This window comes from Coturnix japonica, chromosome 12 (assembly GCF_001577835.2).
Source record: "Coturnix japonica isolate 7356 chromosome 12, Coturnix japonica 2.1, whole genome shotgun sequence".
Classification (NCBI taxonomy): Eukaryota; Metazoa; Chordata; class Aves; order Galliformes; family Phasianidae; genus Coturnix; species Coturnix japonica.
Genome location: NC_029527.1, coordinates 5856459 through 5872624, shown reverse-complemented (window position 1 = coordinate 5872624; position 16166 = coordinate 5856459). Strand labels below are relative to the sequence as shown.

The window sequence follows — 16166 nt, the reverse complement described above, 5'->3', positions numbered from 1 at the left end:
AAAGATTACAACCAAATCATACTTATTTTAATTGCAGACAGAGCAAATCTTTGTTTTATGTACCCTGAAAACCAGAGTACAAAGCTGAAAGCCGAATCGTCATTAATTGTGATTGTAATACTGTCAGATAAAAGTAGATGAACTCACCTAACCTTATTTAATTTGGAAGAGTATTTGATGTAATAGAGCAACCTGCTATTTCTTTGGATTTAAAGTCACAGCATTCCTGTTGCCAACCCTTTCTGTCGGAGATGTTCTGTTATCGCCCCCACCACTCCCAAAAGAACCTGCCTGGTGAGGCTGGGCACATTTCTAAAACAGAAAAACAGAGGCTTGTAAAGAAAAGATACTGTAGAGGGGAAAAAAAAAAAAAAGTTGAATTTGTGTTACATTTTTCCTTCCATTTAAGACAGATGCCAAGAAGGGGTATATTTAGATTTTCTGTGGTGCATAAATTCCCTAGTTTCTACAGTATGAGAGAAATGATTTCATAGAGGAGTGCATCTGCTTTCTTTTATTTCAGTGCATTAAGAAGTTAAGATTTTAATGAAAGCTTTATGGAATCGACAATTTATTTGAGCACAAAACATGAAAAATGCTGACAGTCCGGTCTGAATTACCATACAGCATCCTTTATGCATTACTTTGAGGTCTACAGAAAGTAAAATACCTACATCTTGTTTCAGAGTAACCCTATAGACATGTGACTCCTTAATGTATTTTTTTTTCTTAATATCTGCTATTCTAAATGAGATCTTTTTATTTAAATTAAGACTGCTGGAGACTTATGGCATCCTCTTTTAAACATCCTTTAACCATGATTAGAGTAAAGACGACAGAATAATAAATGAGACTATTTAAGTGTATGAATAAAATGCAACTGTTTATCTAGAATTGATCCACATCTCATAACTTGGAGAGTAAAATAAATGCCTTGTTTTCCTTTGACTCCATCAGAAATATTGTCCTTTAAATATTTACATTAATACACTAGGAATTTTGAAATAAAAGTGAAATAGCTTTCTTGACATTATTACTGGCAAGCAGAAGGATTGCAAGAATTCCAAACTTTTAGCTCACCTTGGATGTATGAAGTTCATGAGCCATATTCTTACATTTATTAGCAGTTGGAACCTAAAGTTAATTTACGGCTCATTTATCCGTGTTTATTTTTTAATGATTGATCTTATGTAGTTCTCAAAAAAGGCATAGGCCATAACATATTCTAAAACCTATTAAGTATTATGTGCTCTTTCTTGGCTGATAAGTCATAGTCTGCCATCAAATGCACTGCAGAAAGTGAATAATTCATTTATTTAAGGAAACAAGGGACAGATTGTGACACTACCAACATGAGCACTTTAGAGCATAAGAAATAATAAGATTTGTGCTTCCAAATGATATGTTGTTGAAATTACTTTTGTCATCTGGCTTCACAAACTACAGTGTGACCCTCCTGGCTTCAGTGTAATTCTATATGTCTCAGTGCTGTAATAGTAATAAATTCATAGGAGAACATCTGTGTAAATGAGTGGAAGATGTTCAGAGATTTTTCTACTGAGTCTTACAGGCTCCCAAATAAACAAGGCAACTGAAGATTTTTATCACTGTGATTTTATGATTCAGTTGTTACAATTGGAATAGTTCAAAACAGATTTATTAAGGATATTCTAGAATTCAGGTAAGTAAATTAAAACAAAACAAAACAAAACAACAACAACAAAAAAGCAACAAAGATTTTTTAGATCCAAGGATTTCGAATAATTATTAGATGTTACGTCAGAATAAAAAGAAAGCCACTGACTGAGATAAATGCTTTAAAAAATATTTAGATTATGAAAAAAGGAAGAAAGTGAATTTCTTTTTGCTCTTGTGGATAAAAGAAGCATTTCATGTAGCATTTTTGTTCTGTTTTATGAGGAATGTAATGTTTGTCATTTTATTTTATCAGACAGGAAGCACTGCTTGCTGCAATTAGTGAAAAGGATGCAAACATTGCCTTGCTTGAACTGTCTGCTTCAAAGAAAAAGAAGACACAAGAGGAAGTAATGGCTCTTAAAAGAGAGAAGGACAGATTAGTACATCAGTTAAAACAGCAGGTGGGGAGAAACTCATTTTCATACTTTTGTGGAAACTAATAAGTGACGTTATTTTCATTTGTACTATTTTCTTCTAACATCAAACCAGGTCTGTTATGTGCCGGCAATTGTGATAAGTAGGAGATGTTAAATGTAAATGTTTCTGTGTTGCTTCTTTTTGGTTGCTAAGTATTTAGTTGAATGTTTGACAGGTTTGTATTTCAAGAGCTTTTCCAAAAGTAATTCCTCCTATTTCATTATGTTGGCCCATGATGTCAGAGGCAGATGTTGGTGGGGTGGCAGTAGATATGAACATTTCTGCCAGTATTCTGTTTTGTTTTGTTGATGTATGACAGATACAGGGGCAATCTGACAAAATGGCGTCTGACATGGAAGAGGGATGTCATTGAATTCTTCCATGCAGAAAAAATGGCACCCACTGACATTCATTGATGCTTGCTGAACATTGATGGAGACAAAACAGTAGATGTGAGGACAGTGAGGTGGTTGGTGGTGCATCTTAGCAATGGTGACAATGAGTTACCTGCACTTGCACAGACGTTTAAATACAGCATGCAGGCTCTTGTTCATGGCTTGAAAAAATGCAAAGCAAATGGTGGTACCTATGTTGAAAATACAACATTTTGTAGCTGAGAATTCTCTCTATCAAATAGTGTTATTGTGCTCTTTGTATCTGTTGTAGTTTACTTGGAAATAAATAGGAGGCATTACCTGTGTGTCAACCTACGTATATGCAGCTATTACACTCCTGTTTCTCCTCCTTGTACAGCTTCCCACTGGCTTTATTATGTGCAACAGAAAAGAACAGATGCTCTTCACAGTCAAGCAAGATCTGTACACTCTGTTGATGCTTTCTAATCTTTTTGCTGTTTGATTTGGTTTTTTTTTGTTTGTTTGTTTGTTTGGTTTTTTTTTTGCTGGTCTTTGTTAAATAATTGTGGGTTTATTTTTCAGAAGGCTTCAGGCTTTCTGTGAGGTTATCTGGAAATCGCTGATTATCTTTTAAGTTCTCAAATGTGTTGGTTTTTGTTGTTGTTGTTGTTTGTTGGTTTTTCTTCTTCTTTTTATTTTTTTTAATAATCATCAAGAGATTATTGAGCTGTGCTCAAAACTTTCATAACCTTGTTCTGCCAGGGTATAGGAACAGCAGAAAAGGATTGCCAGAGAGGCACTGTGTGTGTGATAATTTCAGATAGAATTGCAACCAAATACTTCAAATACCTCCATTATTTATAATGATAAAGATCTTCAGTAATGCTATTTCACTAGATTAAATTAATGCCAAAATAATCTCTTTTATCTCAGACACTGAAAAAAATAAAAGGGAGAGAGAGAGAGACACCAGGAATAGGAATGTAGCTTAACTAGGTCACCACTTTATTACACAACTATCTGATAGTAGGAGTTGTAGAGATCATTCATGCTTCTTTAATCCCTTTGGAGAGAAGCACTGTTAAACCCCACAGCTTTCAAGTGTGAATCCAAGAGCAAGGCTTGTAAGTGCTGCTCTTTGCTGTTATGATTGTCATGATGGGAAAAATGTCAGATTTCATGCTGTGTGATATCTCCACTCTGCTTCTCAGTTGCTTTGAGAGATGCCTAGATTCCTAATCTATTTCTGATGCACTTTTATCAAAGAACTAGAACTTCGATGAATGACCAACTGCAGCATTTTTTTCCTGTTCTAATTTTCTGGCCTTTTAGAAGCTCAAGCAGATTGTAAATGATAAGGATTTTGGTGTAATTTGTAACTCTTCTCAAAGAAAAATGAAAAGAATAATCTTAACAGTGAAATATGTGGCTTCTGTAGGAGAACAAGAGTATGTGTTATTTACTTTAAATACAAAACTATATGTATACACATATATGAAAGACCAAAATATTATTGTGTTGATAAATTTAGCAGTCTTGTCATAGGTTGTGGCTACATGAGTTTAAGAATGACTTGTTATTTCTAGGGTGAATAAGTGCATTGGTAATGGCTTATTTTTACAGTTTTTATCAGAATATGTTTTGATAACCTTGGAAACTTTTCTGTATTGCAGTCACCTGTAAAATTGCTGTTAATGATAATGACCTCTTTGATGCAAACACATTTGCATAAGATGTGCATGTTTAATTGCAACGATTTAAGTCAAATTTAGCAGCTGCAATTTTTCAGTAAATTATCTACTGCTTTGTGTTTTAAATACATGCAAGTATAGTAATACACTCCCAGTAAAACAGAGCCACTGGAATTGTTTTGATTCCTACACCAAATGCTGTATTTGGAAAGCCACGGAACTTTTTAGTAGCTTTAAAAGGCCTCTCAGTAATACAGCATTAAACAAGATCACCACACGGGCTTGGCTGAGTGATTACACAGTGTTTATAATCACTCTGGCCAAGATTCCTTTGGAGAATATTGAGGCAGCTATTTTTAGAGAAATTTGTGTAGTGATGCAATCCTTCATGAAACAATTAGCTTAAAGCCCATTTTTAGAACATCTCAAGAGATTTTTGTAGGAGCATAATACACTGCTGTGTTACTGATTCATTCTGAACTTGAATACTGCAAGGAAATTTCCCAGTTGCCTCTTTTCACTTTTGGGATATAGAGCCAAAAATGTAAGTGGAGTTTGCCAAAATGCGAAGTTTTCTAACTCCTTGAAAGCATTTTATTTTTCTTCCCAAAACATGAAACTAGAAACCAGTTCAGCATTTTCAGAACTGCAGGTGTACAGAATACTCTGGCCAGAGGCAAAGTTGGTGTTTGGCAGTGTTCTCCAGTCTATTAGTTCATGGCTGTATTTCATCACACGAACATATTGCTAATGAAACAAAAACGATGAGAAACAATCAAGGAATTTAAAAAATCTGTGTAACCACAGTTTCTCAACAAATTCCTCCTGTATGTGATACATCAGAGTATTTCTGACTAATTAACTTACAGATATTTCAAAAGAAGCTTTCAAGAGCAAAGGAGAGAAATGGAATTGAAGGCAGCATCTTGCATTACATGTATTGATCTGGTTAAGAACATTAGGAATAGAGCTTACCTGGTATTGTGGTGGTGACATCAAGCACTTTGGAATAATGAAATTGCAAGTTTTATTTTTCCTGTTCGATAAATTGGTTCATATTCCTACATGCCGTCACCGTATTAGATTTTTTATCTGTTTTTATTGCATACTACTAGAAGAAATGTAATTTCAATTTAGGCTGGATTTTTGTATAAGATACAAACTTAGAAAGGGGAGAGCTGGATTTGCCCAGGGAGGTTGTGGAGTTCCCTTCTCTGGAGATATCTAAGAACTTGTGCCTGGGTGTTTTCCCGTGTGTCCTGCTGTAGAAAACCTGCTTTAGTAGAGGTTTAGATTAGATGATCCGTGGAGGTCTGTTCCAACCCCTGTGACTCTGTGATTCTGTAGAATTGCAAAAATTACAACAAAATGAACTTTTCTGACATTCAGATATCAGTGTTACAAACCATGTAATTGTAGTTTCAAAAGTTCAGCTTTGCTACTAAAGTTTCTGATTCATGTCTGGTGTTTAAAAATTATGGGAAAGTATCTTTAAAATGACTTGTTTCCTGTTTTAGTACACAAACAAATGAACAAAAACCCAAAGCAAATACAAAATGAGCAACAAGCCACCAGAGAACTCTACCTTCTCATGCTGTTTGTCTGCTTTTAGTGGGACCTGGCCAGAGATGTCCTCAGGCAGCTGCTGTTGCAGAGCTTTAATTATGCTTTTAAACCCACTTCTTTGTGTCTGTGTTCTTACATACTTCTGTGTAATTACTAGGTTTAGTAGTAGAACTCAGACAAATACTTTTGGCATGACTTTAGCCTATACATTACTTTGTATGCTGTATTATTACAAGATATTTCCTGTGCTTCAAGCCATACTTTTAATTCACAGAACTTCAAATGCACTAACTCTAAATGCAGGGACCACAACAGACAAGGCAGAGAGACCATGTTCAAATTAACACAATCACAAATTAACTTCAATCACAAGTGCAAGGAAAGTAGAAGTTTTCTCTTAGTACTCCAGATAAAGGTCTGCTTGGCACTTGAAACTGCTGCCTCTTCTCATGCTGCCAAGCATCTGATATCCCAGCTGGTGTTTGTGAGAAGGCTATTATCCTTCAGCTCATGAAGAGGGAGGCTTACTATGAGCCCTGACTTCTCACAGCATAAGTCACTTAAATCCTGTAATCTTCCAAAACATCAGGTCTAGTAGCTGTTAATATCATTTAAATAGTACTGTAATTAATAATAAATTTGAAATAAATGTAGAGGTTTTATGCTCACACTAAAGAGTAAATTATCAGACTGAAATCTTTGTCATGATATATATTGAAAGCTGCTCTTCATCTATTATTTGTCTTAATTGTACACAGATAGATTGTTCTCTTAGTTTCTTCCAGGCAGATAAATAGGTGGGATTTTGTTCTTTTTGTCTTTTCATGACCATCCATTTATTTTATGCCACTAAGGCTCCATTTAGTCTAATACTATATCTAGTATCCTTTATGTATCACATTACTTTACTTCACAGTGTGATACCATCAGAAAAATAATTAAAATTATTAAGCTTCCAACCTTTCCTGACACTGATTTTTTGTAAAGCCTAATTTTTATGCGTAGGAGTCCAAGCGTCTTATTTGGTCAGTGTTTGCTGTTGTGTTTCATCTAGGAGGAAGGATTTCCTGAAAGCTTGGAAAATTTCTTTATGTACAGTGAAACCAGAAAGTGCAGACAAGGCCTGAAGAACAAGGGTTCTGGCTACATGTACTTCACAGATGATGAGAACTGTAAGATTTTCACATTAAACATCCATGACACACATGAATGAAATTTAATACATAACTAGATGAAGAGAAAGTTAAAATGAAACGCTTTTCCAGACGTCACTGTGTTCTTAACTTCATATGTGACAGTCATAACATGAATGAGGACAAAAGAATAGCAAAAATATTTAAGTAAGAACTGACCACATTTTTCTCCACTAACCCATAATGCACACTTTTAACCTGCATGCATCCCATCTCTCATACTTTCCAAAACAAGTCATGCACTATACCAGGAAAATAATTCCTGTTTGGAATTTTAACAGGAAAAAAAAATAATAATAATAAAAGGAAGAAAACAAAGCAGAAAATAATAATAATAATAAAAGTTCAAATATAGTTAAGAATAGGAATGTAAAGATAAGTGATGTTATAAAAAGAAAATGCCTAATTAAAACTCTCAGTAAAGTATAGCCCTACCCCATAGTGATGCATTCTAATACCCATATGGTTATGATTATGGTAGTTTTCTAGCATCTGGAATTCTGAGTTACCGTTCTCATCTTTTTGTTGCTGGCGTGTGCTTGCAAAAGTATTCTTTACCTTTTTTTTTTTTTCCTATTGGTATTTTCTTAGTGTATAGGCAAAGAAAGAAAAACAAAAATGATATTGAATTTAAAACTGTCATACGTTTGTAACAATTTAAGACAACTGAAGAAATATAGCTTATTTTGGATATAATTAACATTATTATCTATTATTATTAACATTAACATAATTAACATTATGTTGCTAGCATTGTGTTAGAAGTGGTCTGAAATTAGTGTAAAGTAGTAATGAGCCCTACAATACTCATACAAATTGAGGTCCACTACTTACATGTGGCTCTATATTGGCAAAATATTCTTCAAAGCAATAGCCATTTAGCTATTTATTTGTTTAGCATCTTTCAACTTGATGAAAACATAAGTGCTCTGTAAGAAACATAGTGTGCAAATTTGCAGTTTAACTTACTATGAAATCTCATCAGAAGGAAATTGTTACTTTTGAACCTGAAAAAATGCTTGATGAGATGAAAGAGATGATTTGAGTCGAAACTTGCTGAAGAGTACAATAATAATTAAAAAAAAAAAACAACCAAAAGAAACCAAATTTTACTTTATTGGGCTGTAGAATAGACTTCAGGCCTGAAGCACTGGATTAAAACTGAAAGAACAATTGCATTTGGTCATGCTTTCCTCTAATCCATATTAATTCCACTGGGTTTATGTAACTTCTGGATAAACTAAAATATATAGTCTTAGGTGTACTGTTTGTTTAGATCCTTACATTCTTACATAATTTCAGAATTAAAAAAAAGAAAAAAAAAAGAAAAAAAAGAAAAGTACGTTGGTGTTTTCTGAAATTGTAGTAGGGGAAAATACTCAAATTGAATTGTTTATCAGCTAAAATAGAGTGAAACATCTGAAAAAGAAGATGTCAAGGTTCTTTGTTGAAGGATAATTTTCAAATAGTGAGAGTACAGGAAATGGAGGTTTTGGAATGTTGAAGATTGCAAAGCTCATTGCAGAATCAATGCTAGGACTTGATTCTCTTGGTTTTAATTTTCATGTTTTAATAATTACACTGTAGGATCTTCCCAGAATGGTTTGTAGGCCTTATATGTGTCTCCTTCCTGTATTATATAGGGAAAAAAATCCTTCTGTATTGAAAGTGAGTATTCTAGAAATGTTTTAAATTCCATTTAGCAAAGAGTGATTGAGTAGAAAATCCAAAGAAAAGTGATAGCTATTGAATGGCATTACAACTATATCCCAGAGCAACAAATATTACTATTTTTCCTCATTTGAACCTTATTCGTGAGAGTTTCATTGTTAACTTGATCCAGATGACAGATCAAAGCATAGTTGCCTTTTGCCACCTTGCTAAAGTATTTTTTTAAAAGACGGTTTTAATATTATAGTTTTACAGTTACAGATTGTTGTTAAGCTATTGAGTCTGTTGCCCGTCAATAAAAGACTTTCATTTCACTTCTGTAGATCCTTACTTAAACTCTATAGAATTTCAGAAGGACAAGAAATATATGTCAGTTTTTGTACAGAGCCTGATCATAAATTTCTTGGTAAGTGGGTTAGAAATTCAGTTACACATACCATTCATGACCTTGACAGCTTAGCAAGTAGTGATACTGGATGATCAAAGACAACTATTTTGAGCCCCACAGGTTAATATACCTGTGCACCTACATTTAAGTCACTTCTAATTCCTCTATCATTCCNAAATACATGCAACATTTATTGAACATAGTAATACATTCAAAACAAACAGTAACAACAACCAAACAACAGAAAATACCCTGAAGAAATTACTCAGGCTAAAACTAATAAGGGTATACTTTGCCTCTAGTAGATGCAGTTTATATTGTTGCATTTTATTTTTACTTTTATATTGCATTTACTTTTATGCTTATTCCTTAGATGAATCCTAATTAAAACTGGTTCCTTCTCAGAACAGGCTTTAATTTGTAAGAAAGAGCTGAAATTGTGAAATGGCCTAAGCAGTTGTGGATCTTCGCTATATTTCACTGGCAAAGAAATAATTCATATGTACATAAATTAGTATACAAATTTGTGTGTGTATACATAAGCACATAAAAATATAATATTTATAAACCGAAAGCCATAGGTCAATATGCTGGACAATAGGACAAATTAAATGTGTATCTCTGAATTGTGATTACATTGCAATTGCTGAGATTGTTGAGGAAGAAATTCAATTACAAAAAAAAGCCCGTGACTTCCAACAGATCATTTCTATTCATGTGCTGCTGACTTAAACTTATTCTCTGTTTTCATTTAAAGTAGCCCACATGTCCAGTACAGATTGCAAAACAAATCTGCTGTCTTTTGGAAGAAAAATTAAAATGAGCATAAGAGAAGATATGTGCAGTGAAGTTTAGATTAGAAAATATTAACTATGGAATAGTATCATAAATTAAAGCAAATAATGAAATTATTGAAAGATAACAAAAGTTTTGCAAATGAATATTCTCCAATATTCTGTTTGGTATAGCAATTGACAAACAGGTTTGAGGAAACTGCCGTGTAATCTGTGTCATGCTCTGTATCAATGGGTTTGAAGTTAAGAATGTAAGAAAGAATGATTTCTTAATTCACAGAATATTACATAATTTGCATTGATACATTTGGAAACTACACAGCACATGTTGTGATGTAATTCATGTAGAATAACAGATGATGCAGATTAGATCTGACACAACTTAAATGTGTGTACAGTTTTTATGAATTGCAAATTCCAAGTCTCAGTTTCCAGACAACCCTTTAAAGTCATATTTGGGAATCTGTTTCAAATGTAATATAAGCAAAAAATCTTGTATGTTTTTGAACTTGAAATTTTCAAGTATGCTGAAGATGATGCAAGAAATTGCAGCATTATCAAGTCAGCAGGTCATACGTTTCCTCCTCAATCAGCACTGAAGGATTGATCTAATATTTTGATATAGGACTGTGATCTGGAGCAGTTACTGTCTGTCTGACAAGCCACAGTCCTAAAACATACAGTGAATAAAACCCCCTTTCTATGTTTTGATGTGTGTACTTATATCTATGTGTAGGGGTGTGAAGCCCTGGAGTCCTGAATGAGTTTCAGTGTGGTTAATTAATTTCTTCCTCAAATGAAAATATACCTGACATTTCATTGCCTACTAACCATTAAAAGATTTAGCAAGGGAAGCAGATGGAAGTAATAGTACAGAGTTTTACTTAGAAGGACATGAAAGGGATTTTACTGTTACTGTTAATTTTCTGTATGCCTTTAGTTTTGTTTCTCCTCCAGAAATCCTCCTACTTATCCTTAGAAATCCTACTTGGAAAAGTTTGAAATCATCCCATATTTTGTACTCTTTAAGTGATAGGTAAGCATATCTGAAAAATGCAGTTCACTTTTGAAGGACTCGTTGACAGCAGCCAAAGTAAAAAGAAAGAGAACCTGAAAATCATATGAGTTACCATTGTGAAGCACTAACAGATAGAAAGAAAAAGCTATTAAGAAAAAAATATGTATTTAGCATCATTTTAACAAATGAATAAGAATAAAAAGCCATGTATGCACAGTTTGATGATCTTCCAAGTTGAAAGCAAAATCAACTTTTCATTTTTCCATTTTGCATTTCTTATGTATTTTGCTTCCTGAGCAGAACAACTGAAGGCAGCCTACTGCAGCATTAACACTTTCTTTGTGCACATTTTACTGCAATCTGGCATCCAAATTGAGGAAACATTAGAAGTGGTTTATTTATATTTCAGCACCAAATTAGAAAGATGACATCATTCATTTACAGTTCTTATCCCATGACACATCTAATCCCCAACACCTCATTATAAGGGACACTTTTAGGATTGCATATATCATCTTGTTTAACTTTTGCATTCTTTTATGGGATACAGTTGAAAGGTAGGAAATGTAAGGCTGTTCATTGATAAGAAAGTAAACTGGTAAAATCTTCCCCAAAGAGGCAGCATATTACATTGTTTACAGTAAGTGGGTTACTATTTGTTTATTAATTCTCCGTCTTTTCCACTGTTGTTCAAAAGGACTTCCACTTTAAATATTAAGGCAAACAAGTAAATGATGATTCAGGCTGAGTTGGCCTTGTGGCAAAATCAGCAAATTTGTGACTAAAATTCATCCTGGTCAATGCTTCTGTCTTCTTAATCAAGATGGAAAAAATAGAATTATCCCAGCTGTGCGGAAAATAGTGTTTAAAAGTGTTAAATGATACCCCTACAGAGTCTATGCAGTTCCTGTTCAACTGAATCTACCTCTTGACCTATGGATGAAATTTATACTGTAAGACACATGAAGGTGCTCACAGCGAAGGTGCTATAGTGATGCTTAGAAAGTGACTGACAGTGGTTAAAGCATATACATATCCAATCTGCCAGTGTTTCTCTTCCTTGTTATTGTGTCTACTGTAGGTATTTTTTCTTTAAAATCTCAACATGAAATGAGTGCTAATGCTCTCCTGAAATCTGTTTATTACTGTTCCCCAACCCTCAACATGTGCAGTTCTTGAGAAGCATTATGATATTTCAAAATAAAATTACTTGCAAAGAAGACATATTAGGATTTTGTGTGATCCCAGTGGTTCAGAGTTTTCCTCTCATTACACTTGTCTTATAGGGCAAATATTTTGTAATAGAAATATTTGGTTGTTTCTTTTTATTGTTTGTTTTTTCAAAATCTCTTTTCTACTTCAGCAAAACTAATTAAATTCAAGGAATGTAATTGAAATCTCAGTTTTCATATTTTCCATTAAAATATATTTAACGGTGAAGATTTCCTAGCAGAAATTTTGGTATTGGACTGTTCTCATAGGAGAATTTACCTTAATCCTTGAAAACTATTTACCGCATGTTAGGTATAGGCTGCTAGTTAACTCATGGTTGTTACCAGTTGGAATCCAGTTAGAACTGTTAGCATAAGAACATACACCAATTAATGATGGGAATTTAATTTCATCTGTTCAATTTGGAAATTATTAGTTTGAGCAAAATCTTGGGGAAATGTGTTTTTCAGTGTCCTGCTGCATCCAGAATGTGTCCTGCCACCTCGTGAATCTGTTCCCATACAAAATAATTATATCAGAGTTCAGATTTGTTGTTTTTGTTGTTTTGAATATGATATTACATATGTTTAGACTTCAATCTTTCCTTCAGCTATCTACATAGTAATAATTGTGTATATTTTGAATAAAATCTTCAGATTTTGACAGAGGTCTCTGAAAGCTCTTGGCATTTTCTCCAGGGATTAATCAGTGCAAAAGTAAAACTTGATGAAAGATTAACAAGTTTTCCTGAGACAACCTTCAGTCCAACTAACAGAAAAGATAAGTGCTATACACTGGTATTGGGTGATTAGGTAGTAAGAAAATTTTGGTGTCATGAACAAGGTTTGTATTATTCTAGTCTGTGTATGTTACGGTTTTGAATAACTGTAGTAATGATAACGAGCAAGGGTGTACCTTGTTACCTCATGGTGGCATGATATTTTATCATCTCTACAAAGCAGTAACTGAAGCATAGATGTTGTTTTCAAGATCATTACCTAAGGCTTGCTTTCATTTGGCAATGTGTGAAGTCCCATAATCACTATTTCCTCTAAGCAACAGTGTCTGTATTAACTAGACTTCAGATTCTTTTACCTTACTATTTAGAAGGGTGATCCTTGCTTACAGTAAGAAATGAAAAATTAAGCCAAAATTTATTTTTTTGCATAGCTTTTCATGATTGTTGTTGACGTGCCTTGATAGATAACTGTAAATACTTGAAGTATGCTTAATATTCCTGCTAGTGAGATTTTGGAAGTTAATTATTGAAACATAGTAATAAACTGGAAAATAGGCAACTCTTGTAAAATAGTAAATTTAGAAAAGTTGAATGTTTTCATTGACACCTTTCAAACATAACATCCTTAATCGTGTCCCTTTCTGATTGTACGATTATTCATATGTGAAAACTGAGACAAATATATTCACATACTTTGTTATCTTTTTCTATTTGTTTCCTTTTCTTTCTGAGCCAGCAGTCCTGACTTATATTGTTAGATCCTTGCAACTACCAAAAGAAAGAGTGAACAAGGAGATAAGATCATGCCAAAACATTATTAGATTAATAGCTTCCAGTATGTAATAAATTGTTTCATTTTCCCTCTTAAACAGACACAAAACAGAATGAAACTAATGGCAGATAACTATGATGATGACCATCACCACTACCACCATCATCACCACCATCACCATCACCGATCTCCTGGGAGGCCACAACACTCCAACCACAGACCCTCTCCAGATCAGGTCAGTCACTTCTTTTTTCAGCATCACTTTTAGAATTTTGCAGTTTTGACATTTCAAGGTGAAACAAATATTGCACAAATAAAATGAGCAATATTAGTGTTGTGTTCTTTGAACAGAAACTAGTAGGTCTGGCATTTGTTTCCAACCCAGAAAGAATCTCAGCATTATGTTCGTATTTGTCAAGGATAAATGATGTCAAGCAAATCAAATTTCCTTTCAAAGGGTTAACTGGCTTTGTGACTTAAGAAGAAAATGGTAGCTGTGACATATGCACTGTATTTCTGTTATGAACAGATATAGAAGCAGATAAGGTGCTCAGTAAACTGATCTAGTCTCAATAAGCTGGAGAGAAAGTCTGAAATAAGTTATTTGAAATTCAGTAAAGACAAATTCATTTAGAAGGGTGACTTCACATGTACTGAGGCAATATAATGGGGAAAAAAAAAAGAATCTGTATTTCAAACAGTATGCAACAATGATGGAACAGAATTGCAACGAAGTTAGATCTAATTCTGAGTAGTGCTGGAGAAGAAGCAGGAAGTAATTATTCTGTTCTTTTGAGCACTGGTGAGACTTCATCTGAAAAGCTGTATACAGTTTTGAACACCATGCTTTAAGAAAGATAGACAAATTGGAAAGAGACAAAAGGAGAGCAATAAGAATGATAAGAGGTTTAGAAAACATGACCTATGAGGAAGGCTTAAAGAACTGGATTTGTTTAGTCTAGAAAGTACTAAGAGCAAGTCATAAGTCTTCTAATATATAAAATGTTGTTGTAAAGAGGATAATGATCAATTGAGTTCCAGCGCCCACTGGAGAAAGAGTAGAAGTGGTAATTTATACCAGGAGAAACTAGGTTATTTATTAAAAACAAATATACAAACAAAACAAAACAAAAAAAACCCACAAACAAACAAAAACAGATTTTATTTTTTTTTTAGCTATAAGTGTAATAAATCTCTAAGTCAAAAGAAATATGAACATTCTTTACTATAGATGTAGCAGAAACTCCTTTCTTTCAGACCTTTAAGAACAGGATAGACAAATATCTGTTGCACATGATAGTTTCATGTTTCCTGAATTCCCAAGCTGTTAGTTGAATCAAAGTTCTATGTTTTGTTCCGTGGTCACCAGGGCTACAAGTACATTTTAATTTTCTTTTATGATGAGAGATGATATTCTCATAAACAGTTAATAAATTTTGAGAAAAGACGAATATCATAAGGCTGTAGGGATTGGCTCCTTTCCAGAAAGCTGGCACTACATTTAAAAGGATGGAATATCACATGGTAATATAAGCATATAGCACGTCCTTTTACATCTTTTAATCCAACTGGCTACATAGAGATTGGTTCATATCTAAAACATTTCTGTTGGCCCTTCTACGATGTGGTAGTGTTTAGAATTAGGTTATCCCAATTCACTATCATGATTTTCATTGCTCTGAAATCTCATAAAGAGGCACAGAAAGAAAAGTTCTTCTCTCTAGAACAGTGATGAGTCAGAGTATATGCATGAATTTTCCATTAATGCCATTCTCTAGTAAGAAAGTCAATTTACTTCTACAGAACCATCTATCTGACATCTTAGTACTGAATACCAGTTAGGTTTTTAAGTATGATGGTAGTTTCATTAATTTCAGAAATTTAATGCTGTAATGCATGAAATTTAACAGTGTAATGGTGTAAAATGGTAGCATGGCACCAAAAGTAACTTCTTGATGAAGCCTATAGGCTCTTTAAAAGTTATTGATTTGTGATGTGGTGACTGATCTTGGCAACAAGATATCAGCTGAAACTGCTAAATATTCTTGGAGCTGCTGAGAGAAGACAACTGGAAAACACCAAACAGTTTTGCTGGGATTTTGAAATCAGAGCCATGATGTAGTCTAACCATTGTTATTTTGGTGTCTGGATCCTGATCTGCAAATCACCACGTGGATCCACATATAATTTTAAGGGAAAAGGAGTACATGCTACTTTGTGTATTTTGGCAGCCCTGCCCATTACCATAATGCCTTATATTCTGTGGCAATACTGGAAAGCTGCCAACGTGAAACTCCTGAACAGGCCTCAGGAATGTTGAAACTGGGATTTCTCCTTAAAAAATAAACAACACAATTTTAGGAGGAGGGTAAACATAAAACAAAACAGATTATTTCAGCTCACTCAAATAACCATGGCTATTTGAAAACTGTGAAATCTTCAGAATTCCTTAGACTGTGTACAGGGCGCCCAAACTCAGCAGAACTTTGGTGTCTGGAAACCTGAAATACCATGTCTGGGGAGTTTTCTGATACGTTAAAAATTTGTCTTTCAGTTGTTCAGAAAAGCAGAAAAATATAAGGGAAAAACATTAAAGCATCAGTGACATTTTATTGCATGATATAGGTGTTTAATTCACTAAGATGGAATTA

General features: G+C 33.8%; 1 protein-coding gene across 15 annotated transcripts in view; it reads left to right on the top strand.

The window, feature by feature from the left end:
• Positions 1–16166, top strand: part of ERC2 (ELKS/RAB6-interacting/CAST family member 2) — a 369824-nt gene that overhangs the window by 239587 nt on the left and 114071 nt on the right. For all 15 annotated transcript variants that reach the window (XR_001557961.2, XR_001557970.2, XR_001557967.2 and 12 more), the window contains 2 exons: positions 1952–2099; positions 13616–13750. Coding sequence is in view for 2 of the 15 variants with exons in the window: in XM_032447283.1 (XP_032303174.1) it covers positions 1952–2099; positions 13616–13750 (283 nt within the window). In the remaining 13 variants the exon portion in view is untranslated. The remainder of the gene's footprint in view (positions 1–1951; positions 2100–13615; positions 13751–16166) is intronic.